Here is a 16098-nt window from a genome sequence, read left to right as displayed (position 1 = left end):
TCAGCCCCAAAAAAGGCCAAATAAAAATCCATAATAACCGACGCAATAAAAAAAAAAAACCCGAGCGCAAAAAAAATAATCCATCTTCACCCATGGAGGGCTCCGCGCAGACTGAGCTCCGCAGGGCGGGGGAAGGCTTATAAAGCCTTGCCCCGCCCTGCAATTAGGCTAAGAACACTCTGATTGGTGGGTTTAAGCCAATCAGAGTGCTCTTTGTCATTTTACAAGCGTGGGAAAGTTCTTTGGAATTTTCCCACGCTTGTAAAATGACACAGAGCAATGTGATTGGATGGCTTGAAATCCATCCAATCACAGTGCTCTGTCATTTTACAAGCGTGGGAAAGTTCTTTGGAATTTTCCCACGCTTGTAAAATGACACAGAGCACTGTGATTGGATGGATTTCAAGCCATCCAATCACATTGCTCTGTGTCATTTTACAAGCGTGGGAAAATTCCAAAGAACTTTCCCACGCTTGTAAAATGACAAAGAGCACTGTGATTGGATGGCTTGAAATCCATCCAATCACAGTGCTCTTTGTCATTTTACAAGCGTGGGAAAATTCCAAAGAACTTTCCCACGCTTGTAAAATGACAAAGAGCACTGTGATTGGATGGCTTGAAATCCATCCAATCACAGTGCTCTTTGTCATTTTACAAGCGTGGGAAAATTCTTTGGAATTTTCCCACGCTTGTAAAATGACACAGAGCACTGTGATTGGATGGATTTCAAGCCATCCAATCACATTGCTCTGTGTCATTTTACAAGCGTGGGAAAATTCCAAAGAACTTTCCCACGCTTGTAAAATGACAAAGAGCACTGTGATTGGATGGCTTGAAATCCATCCAATCACAGTGCTCTTTGTCATTTTACAAGCGTGGGAAAATTCCAAAGAACTTTCCCACGCTTGTAAAATGACACAGAGCACGGTGATTGGATGGCTTGAAATCCATCCAATCACAGTGCTCTTTGTCATTTTACAAGCGTGGGAAAATTCCAAAGAACTTTCCCACGCTTGTAAAATGACACAGAGCACTGTGATTGGATGGCTTGAAATCCATCCAATCACAGTGCTCTGTGTCATTTTACAAGCGTGGGAAAATTCCAAAGAATTTTCCCACGCTTGTAAAATGACAAAGAGCACTCTGATTGGCTTAAACCCACCAATCAGAGTGTTCTTAGCCTAATTGCAGGGCGGGGCAAGGCTTTATAAGCCTTCCCCCGCCCTGCGGAGCTCAGTCTGCGCGGAGCCCTCCATGGGTGAAGATGGATTATTTTTTTTTGCGCTCGGTTTTTTTTTTTTTTTTTTTAATTGCGTCGGTTATTATGGATTTTTATTTGGCCTTTTTTGGGGCTGAAGAAAGAAGATTTTAGAAGAAAGAAAACATCGAATGGTAAGTTGATTTTATCTCATTTTTTTTACAGGTTTTTAGTTAATGGTCCCCCCTCATTATTTTTAGGGTGAGGGGGGTAGGTAGGGAGATATTTTTTTTGGGGGGGGGGATGGTTAACTAGGGTCCCCCCCCCTTTGTATTTAGGGCCTCCACCCACCGCTCAGGGGTGGGGGCCGGGGGGGGACAATAGGTTCCCCCCCCCTTATTGATAATTTTAGGGCCCCCACCCGCCGCTCAGGGGTGGGGGCCGGGGGGGGGACAGTAGGTCCCCCCCCTTATTGATAATTTTAGGGCCCCCACCCGCCGCTCAGGGGTGGGGGCCGGGGGGGGGGGACAGTAGGTCCCCCCCCCTTATTGATAATTTTAGGGCCCCCACCCGCCGCACAGGGGTGGGGGCCGGGGGGGGGACAGTAGGTCCCCCCCCTTATTGATCATTTTAGGGCCCCCACCCGCCGCTCAGGGGTGGGGGCCGGGGGGGGGGACAGTAGGTCCCCCCCCTTATTGATCATTTTAGGGCCCCCACCCGCCGCACAGGGGTGGGGGCCGGGGGGGGGACAGTAGGTCCCCCCCCCTTACTGATCATTTTAGGGCCCCCACCCGCCGCTCAGGGGTGGGGGCCGGGGGGGGGGCAGTAGGTCCCCCCCCTCATTGATAATTGTAGGGCCCCCACCCGCCGCTCAGGGGTGGGGGCCGGGGGGGACAGTAGGTCCCCCCCTCATTGATAATTTTAGGGCCCCCACCCGCCGCACAGGGGTGGGGGCCGGGGGGGGGACAGTAGGTCCCCCCCCCTCATTGATAATTTTAGGGCCCCCACCCGCCGCACAGGGGTGGGGGCCGGGGGGGGGACAGTAGGTCCCCCCCCTCATTGATAATTGTAGGGCCCCCACCCGCCGCACAGGGCGGGTGGGGGCCCTAAATTATTATTGATAATTTTAGAAAGCGAGCTGAGCTGTCAGTCAGACAGCTCAGCTCGCGAACGCGCATTCCGCGCACATGCGCGGTAAAGCGCTCAGGTTCTTCATAGGGCGGCATTCAATGCCGCTCTATGAAGAACGCGATTGGTCCAGCGCGAAGCCGTCCCATTGGGCCCCGCGATTTCGTCATTTTGACGAAAAAGGGGGCGCGGCCTAGCGGGGAGCTCGGCGCTGGAACGGAGGTAAGTTTTTAATATAAAAACACCGATTTTTTTTTTTTAATGAATGAAAGTTCATATAAAAGCAAGAAGGAAGGCTGGGGGACCTGTCTTTCTTGCTTTTATATGGTGACTATAGAGTCCCTTTAACTTTCATCCATGATATAATGAAAATTTATTTTTATACACTATTTCCTAAATATGCTGTATACGTTTACAATTGATTTAAGCTCTTTTTTTTATCTGTTGTCTACTTCTGAGGACATCAGAAAAAAAAGTTGTAATTAAGTGCAGCTTATTTAAAGATGCCTGGAGCTGTGTTAGATGATGCTAAGACGATGCTAAGACATTTCTGTCCTGGATGGGCTCCTTTGCAGATTTGTGTCTCCAGCAAATTGCATCACTGGCCCAAATCTATGCTGGCTCTACCCTCTTCTTTATCAGCAGAACTGCATTGAACACCTGGCTATGCTTTAGTTGAGCATCAGTGACATATGGGTAGAGAGGAAGAGGCATAACAGAAAAGGTGGGGAACTGTCATTACATACTCCCACCTCTCTGTTTGTGTAGGGTTCATCAGGTTTTCCCATAGGCTCATGCCCAAGGTGTTTCTGGAACATTGTAAGCCCCCTGGTGGAAAGTAGTCAGTATCACTGAAGTGGAAAAAACCCACACAAACATAGACAGACAAAAAGAATCCTTGGAACCAATAATTCCAAAATGTTAACACTTTTCATATGATGGAAACTAACTGCTCAAGACTAGAACAAACCATACACACATTCCAACAAAAAAAGTTTTTCACAATAGATTTACTATCGAACGTTTTGAAAAATATAGAAAGTATGAACCCAAACTTACTGAGCTGTAGAGAAAACCTTCACCATTCATTGCCGCATAGAGTCCTGCCTTAACACCTTGTATTGCAACCACACGTAGACCCACAGGAATTAGATTGAAAAGAGCTGAGATAAAAGAGAGGGAAGAAAGCAGGTTATTTCAATAGAGTAAGTGTTGTTCACAAGGAATTTGACACTTTCCAGACAGAACTCAAAGTTAATTAAAACCACAAATTTGTGTTCTCTTCCTTATTTAACCGTAAAACAAATACCGTATATACTCGAGTATAAGCCGACCCGAATATAAGCCGAGGCCCCTAATTTTTCCCCAAAAAACTGGGAAAACTTATTGACTCGAGTATAAGACTAGGGTGGGAAATGCAGCAGCTACTGGTAAATTTCTAAATAAAATTAGATCCTAAAAAAAATATATTAATTGAATATTTATTTACAGTGTGTGTATAATGAATGCAGTGTGTGCGTATGAGTGCAGCGTGTGTGTGTATGAGTGCAGCGTGTGTGTATGAGTGCAGCGTGTGTGTATGAGTGCAGTGTCTGTATGAGTGCAGCGTGTGTGTATGAGTGCAGCGTGTGTATGAGTGCAGTGTGTGTGTATGAATGCAGTGTGTGTGTGTATGAATGTGTGTGTGTGTGAGTGCAGTGTGTGTGTGTATGAGTGCAGTGTGTGTATGAATGCAGTGTATGAATGCAGTGTGTGCAGGGCCGGTGCAAGGATATTTGCCCCCCCCATATGTCCTGACCTCCCCTCCTCCTCCCTCAGTGGTCCTTACCTCCCCACCCCCGTGTTCCTTCACCCCCCTCCCCCAGTGGTCCTGACTCACCCCTCCCCTAGTGGTCCTTACTTCCCCCTCCCCTCCCCTAGTGGTCCTTACTTCCCCCTCCCCTCCCCTAGTGGTCCTTATCCCCCCCTCCCTCCCCTAGTGGTCCTTATCCCCCCCCTCCCTCCCATAGTGGTCCTTATCCCCCTCCCTCCAATAGTGGTCCTTATCCCCCCCCTCCCTTCCTCCCATAGTGGTCCTTATCCCCCCCTCCCTCCCATAGTGGTCCTTATCCCACCCCCCTGCCTCCGATAGTGGTCCTTATCCCCCCCTCCCTTCCATAGTGGTATAGTGGTCCTTATCCCCCCCTCCCTCCCATAGTGGTCCTTATCCCCCCCCTCCCTCCCATAGTGGTCCTTATCCCCCCCTTCCCTCCCATAGTGGTCCTTATCCCCCCCCTCCCTCCCATAGTGGTCCTTATCCCCCCCTCCCTCCCATAGTGGTCCTTATCCCCCCCTCCCTCCCATAGTGGTCCTTATCCCCCCCCTCCCTCCCATAGCGGTCCTTATCCCCCCCCTCCCTCCCATAGCGGTCCTTATACCCCCCTCCCTCCCATAGTGGTCCTTATCCCCCTCCCTCCCATAGTGGTCCTTATCCCCCCCCTCCCTTCCTCCCATAGTGGTCCTTATCCCACCCCCTCCCTCCAATAGTGGTCCTTATCCCCCCCTCCCTCCCATAGCGGTCCTTATACCCCCCTCCCTCCCATAGTGGTCCTTATCCCACCCCCTCCCTCCCATAGTGGTCCTTATACCCCCCCCCCCTCCCACAGTGGTCCTTATACCCCCTTTTTTTTATTATTTTTTTTATTATTATTATTTATTTTTTTTATTATTATTTCTTATTTTATTTTTTTTTCGTCCCCCCTCCCTGCTTGATATATGGCAGGGAGGGGGGCTCTCCTTCCCTGGTGGTCCAGTGGCAGTTCAGTGGGGGGGAGAGGGGGGCTGGCAGAGCTGTACTTACCTGTTCTGCAGCTCCTGTCAGCTCTCTCCTCCTCTGCGCCGTCCGTGCAGCTCCTTCTATCAGCTCACACTGTAAGTCTCGCGAGAGCCGCGGCTCTCGCGAGACTTACACTGGGAGCTGACCGAGGTGCTGAACGGACGGCGCGGAGGAGGAGAGAGCTGACAGGAGCTGCAGAACAGGTAAGTACAGCTCTGCCAGCCCCCCTCTCCCCCGGTCTGTATTATGGCAATGCAAATTGCCATAATACAGACTCTGACTCGAGTATAAGCCGAGTTGGGGTTTTTCAGCCCAAAAAATGGGCTGAAAAACTCGGCTTATACTCGAGTATATACGGTAAACACTTTTTTTTTTCTCTTTAATATACACAACAAGCACAAAAGCACAACCAGCAGTCTTGGTAGCCTATTGATAATCAATTTTTAATCATTTCAAGGAGATCAACGTAGACTTGCCCATGTCAATGTCGTGCCAGTGCTCTTGTTGAAATTGCAAAATTGGTTAGAGCACTTTCTTTTTAATGGGTATATGGACCCCAAATTCACCAATCCAGTAATGGGATTCAAAATAAATGAATAAATAAAAAAAAGTTTTTCATTTAAAGTGTATCCACAGATTAACCTGTGCAGTTTGTGTCCCAAAACCTTGTGAAATGCATGTTTAGCAACTGGCTACTTGTTATGCCTGGATAGAGAGGCCACATCGGCTACATACGTAGTCCAGTCTAACGAGTGTGGAGGTCCAGTGTCTGTGAGAAGCGGCCAATCTCCCGGTTCTGAAACTGTATCTTGAGATGGCCCGCATACAACCCCATCATCGCCCCTTTGGACTGGCAGGGATTTTCCCGGTCCCAGCTGGGGTCGACTGTTATCTCGCAACAGCCACCTCACATCCAAAGGAAGGACACATAGTGTGCCTAAAAAGTCCACCGCGCAAGAGTCCCAACGTTATCCGACGGGCATGGAGGGTCTATCTTGAAAATTTGACTAGCTCTTCCAAGCCTTCTGGCTCCGCATAAGCGACTGATCTGCCATACCTTCCCCTCCAGCTACTCGGAATTCTCATGCTGCTGTGCCTGCTGCCTGTACTTCTTCTGGACTAGGGGTTCAGGGTTGCCCCCCAGAAGCAGGCCATACCCTCAGGGGGATGCCCGAATATCAGTGAACCTGAGGGCTTAAGTCCCCACCACTTGAAAGTGGAGTATCAATGGTGCTAGGGCACTGGCACTCTCCAAGGCCTGTGGCTTCAAAAAGATGATCAACATACACCGGGTACCTGTTCACAGTGCTGCCCGGGTTGGAGCTAGTGAGCGGGCCTGGAAATAAGAACTTACTCTGTTCCTCTCACGCAAGCCTGTGTACCACTATATTGTTTGCCAAAGGCAGGATGAAAAGAAGCACTGCTTGGTACCGAACCACCCTCCATCATATGGCCCATTAGTGACATAGGCTGACTAACACTGACGCAACCCCTCCTTAATTGTTTTTAATTTTGCATTTAGCAATTATTGTTTTTTCTTTGTTTTTATATGTTTTCCTGATGATGCATGTTTCCCCAGTGGTATTACAAATTGCTGAACATATAGATATTGATATTTGCTCTCCTTATCACTCACATGTCTAGATACATTGTCTACTTTTGAAGACCTTTGATCGTAGAACAACTATAGGACATGATGCGCATACGTCTGCTAGATAAACATGTGTTCTAGTTCAGAGTTCCATAAACATATTCTGAATATCTCTACTAACGTTACATACCTAGATACTATTTTACCTTAACACTACCACTTGCACAATTGACATGTAGAAACAGTTTTCTTCATGACTTACTTAACATGTAGAGTGTGTGTGCTGCTTGAATCTATTCCTGTGATATGCTCTTATTTCTTGTTCTCTTGTTTCCAAAAGAAAAGTGCAGCATATCATGTCTACCCCTAATGATGCCTTGTTATTTTCTCATGTTATACACTGAATACAATTATAAACCCAACACTTTAGTTGTCCCACATTTTTCATGAGCTGAACTCAAAAATCTAAGACTTTTTCTCTGTACACAAAAGGCCTATTTCTCTCAAATATTGTTCACAAGTCTGAAAAAGTCTTAGATCTTTGAGTTCAGCTCTTGAAAAATGGGGGCAAAAACAAAAAAAAGTGTTGCGCTTATAATTTTATTCAGTGTATATCAACACTAAAAAGTGTATTTAACTCTGCAGTTCAACAATAAAGAATTTTAAAAAAAAGGCTTGAGAAAAACCTTACTATTTTTGTCTGTGGACACCCATTCAAGAAACACCTTTATTTAAAACAATGCTAGATTAGCCTTCTTTTTGTCTTCTTACTACTCTTTTGGTACCTTGCAAATGCTTTCATAAATGCTCCCCCTCCTGGCTATAACACAAACATTTTTACAAATATTTAACCATGGGATAAACAAATGTACACAACATAAAATTCAGATATATCCATTTTCCTACAAATGACAGTGCTGGCTCTATGCACACTAATATAGGACATACTTGAAAACAAGAGAAATCTAAATATAAACTATTTTAAAAATAAATTAACATAACTAGAAACTCTCTGGTTCTGCCCTACAGGTATCATTTTAAAAGGATGTTGCCAGGCTTCCTGAACAGTTCTGTTTTGTGGACTGAAGCAGTGTCATGATCCCTCCCTACCCACTCTTTACTCAGAGGTTGACTCTTAATATATTGATTTAATACTAACAATAATCTAAAAGCTTAATGCTTTCTAATGCTTGTATTTGGAATTAACAGACGGATAGTAGCTGATAATTACTTCAAAGGAGAGATGACTCCTAATAGTTGAAAATCCTTTGTTCCCTTCCCAGTAACGTAGTGTTACCCCTAAGTATCCACAAACTATACTTAGTGTCTTTAAAAAAAAATATCAGATTGTGTGCTCTCCATTAGCCAAATTATTTCAAAATACTATCAAGTGAAGAATTAGAAGACAAGTTCAACTAAACCCTCCAGCAATAAAAAGAAAATAGGCAGCCTATTTATTTATCTATTTCTGAAAGTTGTACATGTAGGCACAACGAATATGGCATTAAAGGGGGTACACCCTCTATCAAATCTCCCAAGTATCCCTATTTAGGAAGAGCAGACCTTATTTTGGGCCCAAATCCATTTGACTCAATGTCCCTCTTTTCTAGGAGTTATATGTTGTTGGTGTCTAAGAGAGTTGCATCTTTAAACTATAATACAATATATTGTTCTTTTTCGAAATTATATTTTAGTTTCATATATTGTTATTAGTAAGTCACTGAAACTACCTCAGTACAGTCCTGTCCCTGGCCATACCCTTCTTTGAAAAACTGTCAACTACCTAAACTTGCCAACTCAGGCCTAGGGTAGCCAGATCCCTCCAGTTGTACTGGACACAACTTCATATTGATGGGCAGCATTTAAACGTGCTGCTTCGTAGTATGCAGGAAAATAAGTTAGTCAAGGTAGGTCACTTGGGATCCCTTCTTAATTGACTGATTTCCCTTCTGCTGCATATGAATTATGCATCCAACAGGATTGCACTTTACATGTACTTCGATGACAGCATGAAGGAGTGCCATGTATCCACAATTAAATGATGGAATTGGAACTGACTGAAATATGTTGCAATATATGTTATCTAATCCAAAAACATCTACTATAATACAGATCAAGTACAGTAAATGCAAAGACAATTAATACAAAGAAAAAAATATAACAATAATTAAATTCTTGGCATATGTTATAAGTGAGTCTAAGTAACAAAAATCAATTTAAAGAACCTCAACATTTATTTAACAGCTGTGTCGAAAGAGCAGTAAATGACATTAATTTGCAGTCCGTCATCTTCGAATGCTGGCTTGTTTAATTACTAACCTAGCTCATAATGAAACGCTGGTTGTAACAGGATAAAACTCTTTATAGCCAAAAATGTGTTTGATCTATTGTTTTATGATGTGCTGTATTTAGATAATGGACTGTTCCTTCCTCTGTAGTGATAAAATATTTTAGACAGGAAATAATAAAAAGAACACACTAATTTTTAATTTATATGCCATTAGTCAATAGATATGTGCATTTTATGTGTCTCACATTATATGCACGTATCCTCTAGTCCAGTAGTTCCCAACCCAGTCCTCAAGTATCCCCCAACAATCCAGGATTTAGGGATTACCCAGTTGTGTTTGAGGTGTTGCAAAAAAAAAAAAAAAAACACTTTAGACACAACAGGGTAATCCCTAAATTCTGGATCGGTAGGGTGTACATGAGGACTGGGTTGTGGAACCCTGCTCTAGTCCCTCTAGTTTTACCCCGCAATGTAAAACAATGCCAAGGGCACCAAAACTGTTAACACAGCATTGTACCATTAGGAGTACACATTTGTATTCCTAATACTATAGTGTTCCTTTAAATGTGAAGTTTACTTTGAATTCCAGACTATTCTCATGTTGGTGAATAACCCTGCAAGAAGAGAGGAATAGCAAACCAGAAAACAAACCAACATACAGTGAGGGGGAAAAAGTAGTTGATCCTCTGCTGATTTTGAACATTTGCCCACTGACAAAGAAATGATCAGTCTATAATTTTAATGGTAGGTGTCATTTAACAGTGAGAAACAGAATAACCAAAAAAAAAAACGCATATCAAAAAAGTTATAAATTAATTTGCATGTCAATGAGTGAAATAAGTATTTGACCCCTTCGACGTTTCTTGTAGTTGGCCACCAGGTTTGCACACATCTCAGGAGGGATTTTGTCCCACTCCTCTAAGTCATTAAATGATCACTATAGTGTCAGGAAAACAAATCGGTTTTCCTGACACTATAGTACCCTGAGGGTGCCCCCACCCTCAGGGTCCCCCTCCCGTGGCGCTGAAGGGGTTAAAACCCCGTCAGTTACTCACCTTCTTCCACCGCCGGGCTCCCTTACCTCTCCTCCCCCGCCGACGTCAGATCCCCCAACTGACGTCAGGCAGTGCCGCGCGCGCATTCAAAGTGTCCAATGCTTTCCTTTGGACGCTCTGCGCGATGGAGGCATAATATGCCTCCAGCGTGGCAGATGCGCCTCTAGTGGCAGTCTGGAAGACAGTCACTAGAGGCTGGCTTAACCCCAAATGTAAACATAGCAGTTTCTCTGAAACTGCTATGTTTACAGCAGGCAGGGTTAACCCTAGAGGGACCTGGCACCCAGACCACTTCATTGAGCTGAAGTGGCCTGGGTGACTATAGTGTCCCTTTAAGGTTTCGAGGCTGATGTTTGGCAACTCGAACCTTCAGCTCCCTCCACCGATTTTGTACAGCATTAAGGTCTGGAGACTGGCTAAGCCACTCCAGGACCTTAAGGTTTTTCTTCATGGAACACTCCTTTGTTGCCTTGGCTGTGTGTTTTGGATCATTGCCATGCTGGAATACCCATCCACGATCCATTTTTAATGCAATGGCTGAGGGAAGGAGGTTCTCACCCAAGATTCGACAGTACATGGCCCCGTCCATCGTCCCTTTGATGTGGTGCAGTTGTCCTGTCCCCTTAGCAGAAAAACACCCGAAAGCATAATGTTTCCACCTACATGTTTGATGGCGGGGATGGTGTTCTTGGGGTCATAGGCAGCATTCCTCCTTCTCCAAACGCGGCGAGTTGAGTTGATGCCAAAGAGCTTGATTATGGTCTCATCTGATCGCAACACTTTAACACAGTTCTCCTCGGAATTATTCAGATGTTCATTGGCAAACTTCAGACGGGCCTGTACATGTGCTTTCATGAGTAGGGGGACCTTGTGGGCGCTGCAGGATTTCAGTCCTTCACGGTGTAGTGTTTTACCAATTGTTTTCTTGATGACTATGGTCCCAGCTGCCTTGAAATCATTAACAAGATCCTCCTGTGTAGTTCTGGGCTAATTCCTCACTGTTTTCATGATCAATGAAACTCCACGAGGTGAGATCTTGCATGGAGCACCACACTGAGGGAGACTGACAGTTATTTTGTATTTCTTCCATTTGCAAATAATCACACCAACTGTTGTCACCTTCTCGCCTTGTGTAGGTCTGCAATCTTGTCCCTGACATCCTTGCACAGCTCTTTGGTCTTGGCCATAGTGGAGAGTTTGGAATCTGATGGATTGATTGCTTCTGTGGACAGGTGTCTTTTATACAGGTGACGAGTTGAGATTAGGAGCACTCCCTTTAAAAGAGTGCTCCTAATCTCAACTCGTTACCTGTATAAAAGACACCTGGAAGCCAGAAATCTTGCTGATTGATAGGGGATCAAATATTTATTTCACTCATTGACATGCAAATCAATGAATAACTTTTTTATTTTTTTATTCTGTCTCTCACTGTTAAAATTAAAATGATAGACTTATCATTTCTTTGTCAGTGGGCAAACGTTCAAAAACAGCAGGGGATCAAATACTTTCGCCCCCCCCCCCACCCCCCCACCCCCCCACTGTATGTGTCTACAGGATCAAAGAATGAAATCAACATTTCCTCTACTGACAAGACATTCAAAAATTTGGTGATTCTAAAATCTACTATTACAATTTTAGGTTAGTATTATAATTCTGGCTTTTATTATTTTTTTATTTATTTTTTAGCTAATAAACCATCGCTGGTATTGCAAGTGCTACCTTCAGTAGTAATACCCACAAGGTCCCCACTCAATTAAGCTAAACCCTCAGCCCACACAGGCAGACAGAAAAGGAGCAGATGGATTTTCAAAAATTAAAGGGATACTCAAAACACCATAATCACTACAGCATTTTATAGTAGCTATGGTTCTAGAAGGCTACAGGTGCAATCCCTCTAATTTTGAACTATTTTTTATGGCTTGACCAAAAAAGTGCTCCACAGCACCTCAAGCCTAACAGCTCTACAGAGTACATAATGAATACATTTTTTTATATGGTGTGAGTACATATGGTATTGTCATACCATGCAATACGTGGATGTGGATATGGGGTATTGGATAATTTGGCCATGTTGAGCACTGTAAATTATTTTGGCACAGCCAAATTACAATTAACCTGTTCAAAACCACCATACTAGCATATATAGAACCCTGTGTTTAAAAAATAAATAAAAAATGGTGAACATATGTTTAGCTCTTATTTTCTACTGTTTTTGTACATTAAGGTTCTGATAGGGAAATCAACATCAGATTGATTTAAAGGTGGAGTTAAAGGGGTGATTTTCCTTACTGTAGTCACTGTTTTCGTCCTTGGTCCCATCAATAGTGCCATCTGGGTGCATCTGCAGGAAGTATCCCTGCTGGCTGAATAACCTTGTCACAATTCCTTTCAGCTGGGGTTCTGTAAAATAAATACAATAAATGCAACACTTAGAACTGTGCTCAGTGATTGTACATGGGAGAAAATGCTGAGTCAACAGGATAGAAAGCGAATTAGCTAATTATGGCCGCTTAGATCACCTGCCTCTGGTTCCTTCCAGCTGGGATTCTAAGAGATGCAATTGTATTAAGAGCGAGTATGCTCACAAAACTGTAAACCAAATTACTGCAAATAGATAAACAGTACATTATACCCCATCTCTAGCAGGAGCAGATGTAATTGTTCCTATACCTCTATCACTTTAGGTGGGGGGCACATAACTGCTGCACATGTGCAAGTTTGTGGAAATTGGTAATATGATAGTATTGTGAAAAGGACATGGGCATAATTAGGCTTCTAGGGGGTCAGAACATAATTTGCAATTTCCTGTCCAACTTTATGCTTTATTTTTAATTTATTTTGTATTTGTGTGTTATTGTTTTCTCCAAAGAAAAAATAAATCTACGAGTAGTGGTTGTCAAACAAAGGACTAATCCACACACTACCTAGAAAGTACACCTTAATTGACACTCCAGAAGTGTCATGGTGCTTAACCCCTATTGCTAAAACAACAAAATATACTCAAACTGCTGGAGAACCAATCCAGGGGTATGAGTATTAACTGGAAATCTTAAAGGACCACTATAGTGCCAGGAAAACATACTCGTTTTCCTGGCACTATAGTGCCCTGAGGGTGCCCCCACCCGGCTCTGGAAAGGGGAAAAGGGGTCAAACTTACCTTTTTCCAGCGCTGGGCGGGGAGATCTCTGCCTCCGATCCTCCTCCGTTCCGCCCCGTCGGCTGGCTGCGCGCGCATTCAGCCGGTCGCATAGGAAAGCATTTACAATGCTTTCCTATGGACGCTTGCGTGCTCTCACTGTGATTTTCACAGTGAGAATCATGCAAGCGCCTCTAGCAGCTGTCAATGAGACAGCCACTAGAGGATTTGGGGGAAGGCTTAACCCATTAATAAACATAGCAGTTTCTCTGAAACTGCTATGTTTATAAACAAAATGGGTCAACCCTAGCTGGACCTGGCACCCAGACCACTTCATTAAGCTGAAGTGGTCTGGGTGCCTAGAGTGGTCCTTTAATAAATATAGGTAATATACCATAAAGTAAAGAATAATAGATGGAACAATATAAATGTATAACCGTACTCCCCAGTTAAAGGTCAGAAACAAGTGACAGGTCTCTACAGCCTAATGGCTGTACCTCCACAGCTTGTGTCTCTATGATTGTCTGTACTGGCTCAGACTCCTGACTTTAATAATATATACTCGGTCAATGTCTGAAAATAAGTAATGAAACGTATATATTCACACATCACAGACCTCAAGCCTGGTCTAAAACCCGCAGAATCTGTAAATCCACAGAAAGAAAGGCAGCCTGAGAAAAAAACGTTTTGAAGAAATAATGCTGCCTAATTAGCAGGGCCGTCTTTAGCGCGGGGCAAACGGGGCAGCTGCCCCGGGCCCAGTTGTTCCTGGGGGGCCCCAGAGCAGCTGCCCCGTGGGCCCCGCGATTTGAGCAGCCCCCATGTACCCGGCGGTGCGGCTGCACAGAGCCGCACCAGCCCGCCAACTAAGGATCCCCCCTGGGTGGCCCATGCACTAAGGGCCACCCGGTAAGCATGTGTGAGCAGGGGCCCGGTCGGGCGATGTGACGCTTAAACAGCGCGACCGGGCCCCTTCCTGTACCGTCTGGGAGGAAGTGAGTGCCGCGCGTCACTTCCTCCCACCGGAGATAATAGCCGCGCGGGAGGAGAAAGGCAGGAGGAGGGGAGTTCCAGAGGAGAACTCCCATCTGCCTCAGCCTGCCACTGGACCCCAGGGAAACCACCCTCCAAGAAAAGGTAAGAACCTGGAGGGTGGCTAAATGTGTGTGTGTCAGTAGTATGTCTGTGTGTGTCAGTATGTTTGTGTGTGTCATTATGTCTGTGTATGTCAGTATGTCTGTGTGTGTATGTCAGTGTCTGTGTGTGTATGTCAGTATGTCTGTGTGTGTATCTCAGTATGTCTGTGTGTGTGTCAGTATGTCTGTGTGTGTGTCAGTATGTCTGTGTGTGTATGTCAGTATGTCTGTGTGTGTATGTCAGTGTCTGTGTGTGTGTCAGTATGTCTTTGTGTGTATGTCAGTATGTCTTTGTGTGTATGTCAGTATGTCTGTGTGTGTATGTCAGTATGTCTGTGTGTGTATGTCAGTGTATGTGTGTGTGTCAGTATGTTTGTGTGTCAGTATGTATGTGTGTGTGTATGTCAGTATGTTTGTGTGTGTGTATGTCAGTATGTTTGTGTGTGTGTATGTCAGTATGTTTGTGTGTGTGTATGTCAGTATGTTTGTGTGTGTGTATGTCAGTATGTCAGTGTGTGTGTCAGTATGTTTGTGTGTGTATGTCAGTGTGTGTGTGTGTGTCAGCATGCCTGTCGGTGTGTATGTTAGTATGCCTGTGTGTGTCAGTATCCCTGTGTGTGTGTCAGAATGTCTGTGTGTGTGTGTCAGAATGTCTGTGTGTGTCAATACATCTGTCTGTGTGTGTTTCAGTATATCTGTCAGTGTATGTGTATGTCAGTATGTCTGAATGTATATAAGTATATATTTGTGTGTCAGTGTATGTGTGTCAGTATGTATCTGCGAATGTTTTAATATATCTGTCTGTGTGTGTGTATGTGTCAGAAGGTCTGTCAGTGTGATTGGGGGTTGGGCGTAATTAGGGGGGGGAGGGGCAGGGCCTAGGGGGCCCAAGAAAATGCTTTGCCCAGGGTCCTATTCATATTATAGACGGCCCTGCTAATTAGTATGGGGATACAGAATTACCCATAGGGGTGAGTCGTCTAATAGGATACTGTGTGGAGCTTTAAATCAAAAAACCACACAGTGTAGCTATATACTGGATAGTGTTCTTAATATATGTTACCCAATAGATACAACCTATCCAGTTCGCCAATAATTACAACGCTGTCAAAAGGTCTTGTAAGCCTTTAGTGACTGTTAGCAACACCCTTACTATGAATTTAAAATACACTATGTACCCTACTCCTAAGCTGGGTAAAGACCAAAACGGAGGAAAGAAAGAAAGGACAGACTAAAATAACCACATGCTAGTGTGCAGAACCATATTTACAATGTTGGTTGCCTGCACATAGTGACAGAGTGCCCTGTGAAGGGTAATAAAGAAAGAAAAAAACGTTTCGGTGCCACCAGCGTGCACCTTCGTCAGGCGATGAAAATGTACTGACCTCGGGGTCTCTGTTATATACACGTGTCTCCTGCTTATGCATAAAATATGAACCAATCCGTGAGTAGAATGTCTCTTATTTCGGCGCCAAAGTGTTGATAATTTATTATGCAAATAGACCTTTTAAAAGGTCCAATCAAACAAGAGCTCGTAGTGCTGATGTGCTCAACTGCCGGTAAACTTGGCAGTTAACCCTATCGTTCCCTGTAACCCTAAGCATTTCAAGAGCGGTCATAAAGTACCCGGGTAAAGAACTTTCCCATGGGAAAACAAATTTAATTATACCAAGCGGCTAAAATCAAAAATAGAAACAAGAATCTAAAATAGCTGGTTCACTTGTCATCAAATTTAATACACCATGGAAA

General features: G+C 44.4%; 1 protein-coding gene across 6 annotated transcripts in view; it reads right to left on the bottom strand.

Annotated features, from left to right (window-relative positions):
• The window catches only part of FGF12 (fibroblast growth factor 12), a 527041-nt gene that overhangs the window by 136051 nt on the left and 374892 nt on the right, over positions 1-16098 (bottom strand). For all 6 annotated transcript variants that reach the window (XM_063442786.1, XM_063442787.1, XM_063442785.1 and 3 more), the window contains 2 exons: positions 12367-12477; positions 3386-3489 (listed from right to left, as the gene is read on the bottom strand). In XM_063442786.1, the coding sequence (XP_063298856.1) occupies positions 3386-3489; positions 12367-12477 (215 nt within the window). The remainder of the gene's footprint in view (positions 1-3385; positions 3490-12366; positions 12478-16098) is intronic.

The sequence above is a fragment of the Pelobates fuscus genome, chromosome 2, assembly GCF_036172605.1.
Source record: "Pelobates fuscus isolate aPelFus1 chromosome 2, aPelFus1.pri, whole genome shotgun sequence".
Classification (NCBI taxonomy): Eukaryota; Metazoa; Chordata; class Amphibia; order Anura; family Pelobatidae; genus Pelobates; species Pelobates fuscus.
The sequence above is the reverse complement of the archived record's forward strand: the minus strand, read 5'-3'. Positions and strand labels throughout refer to the sequence as shown.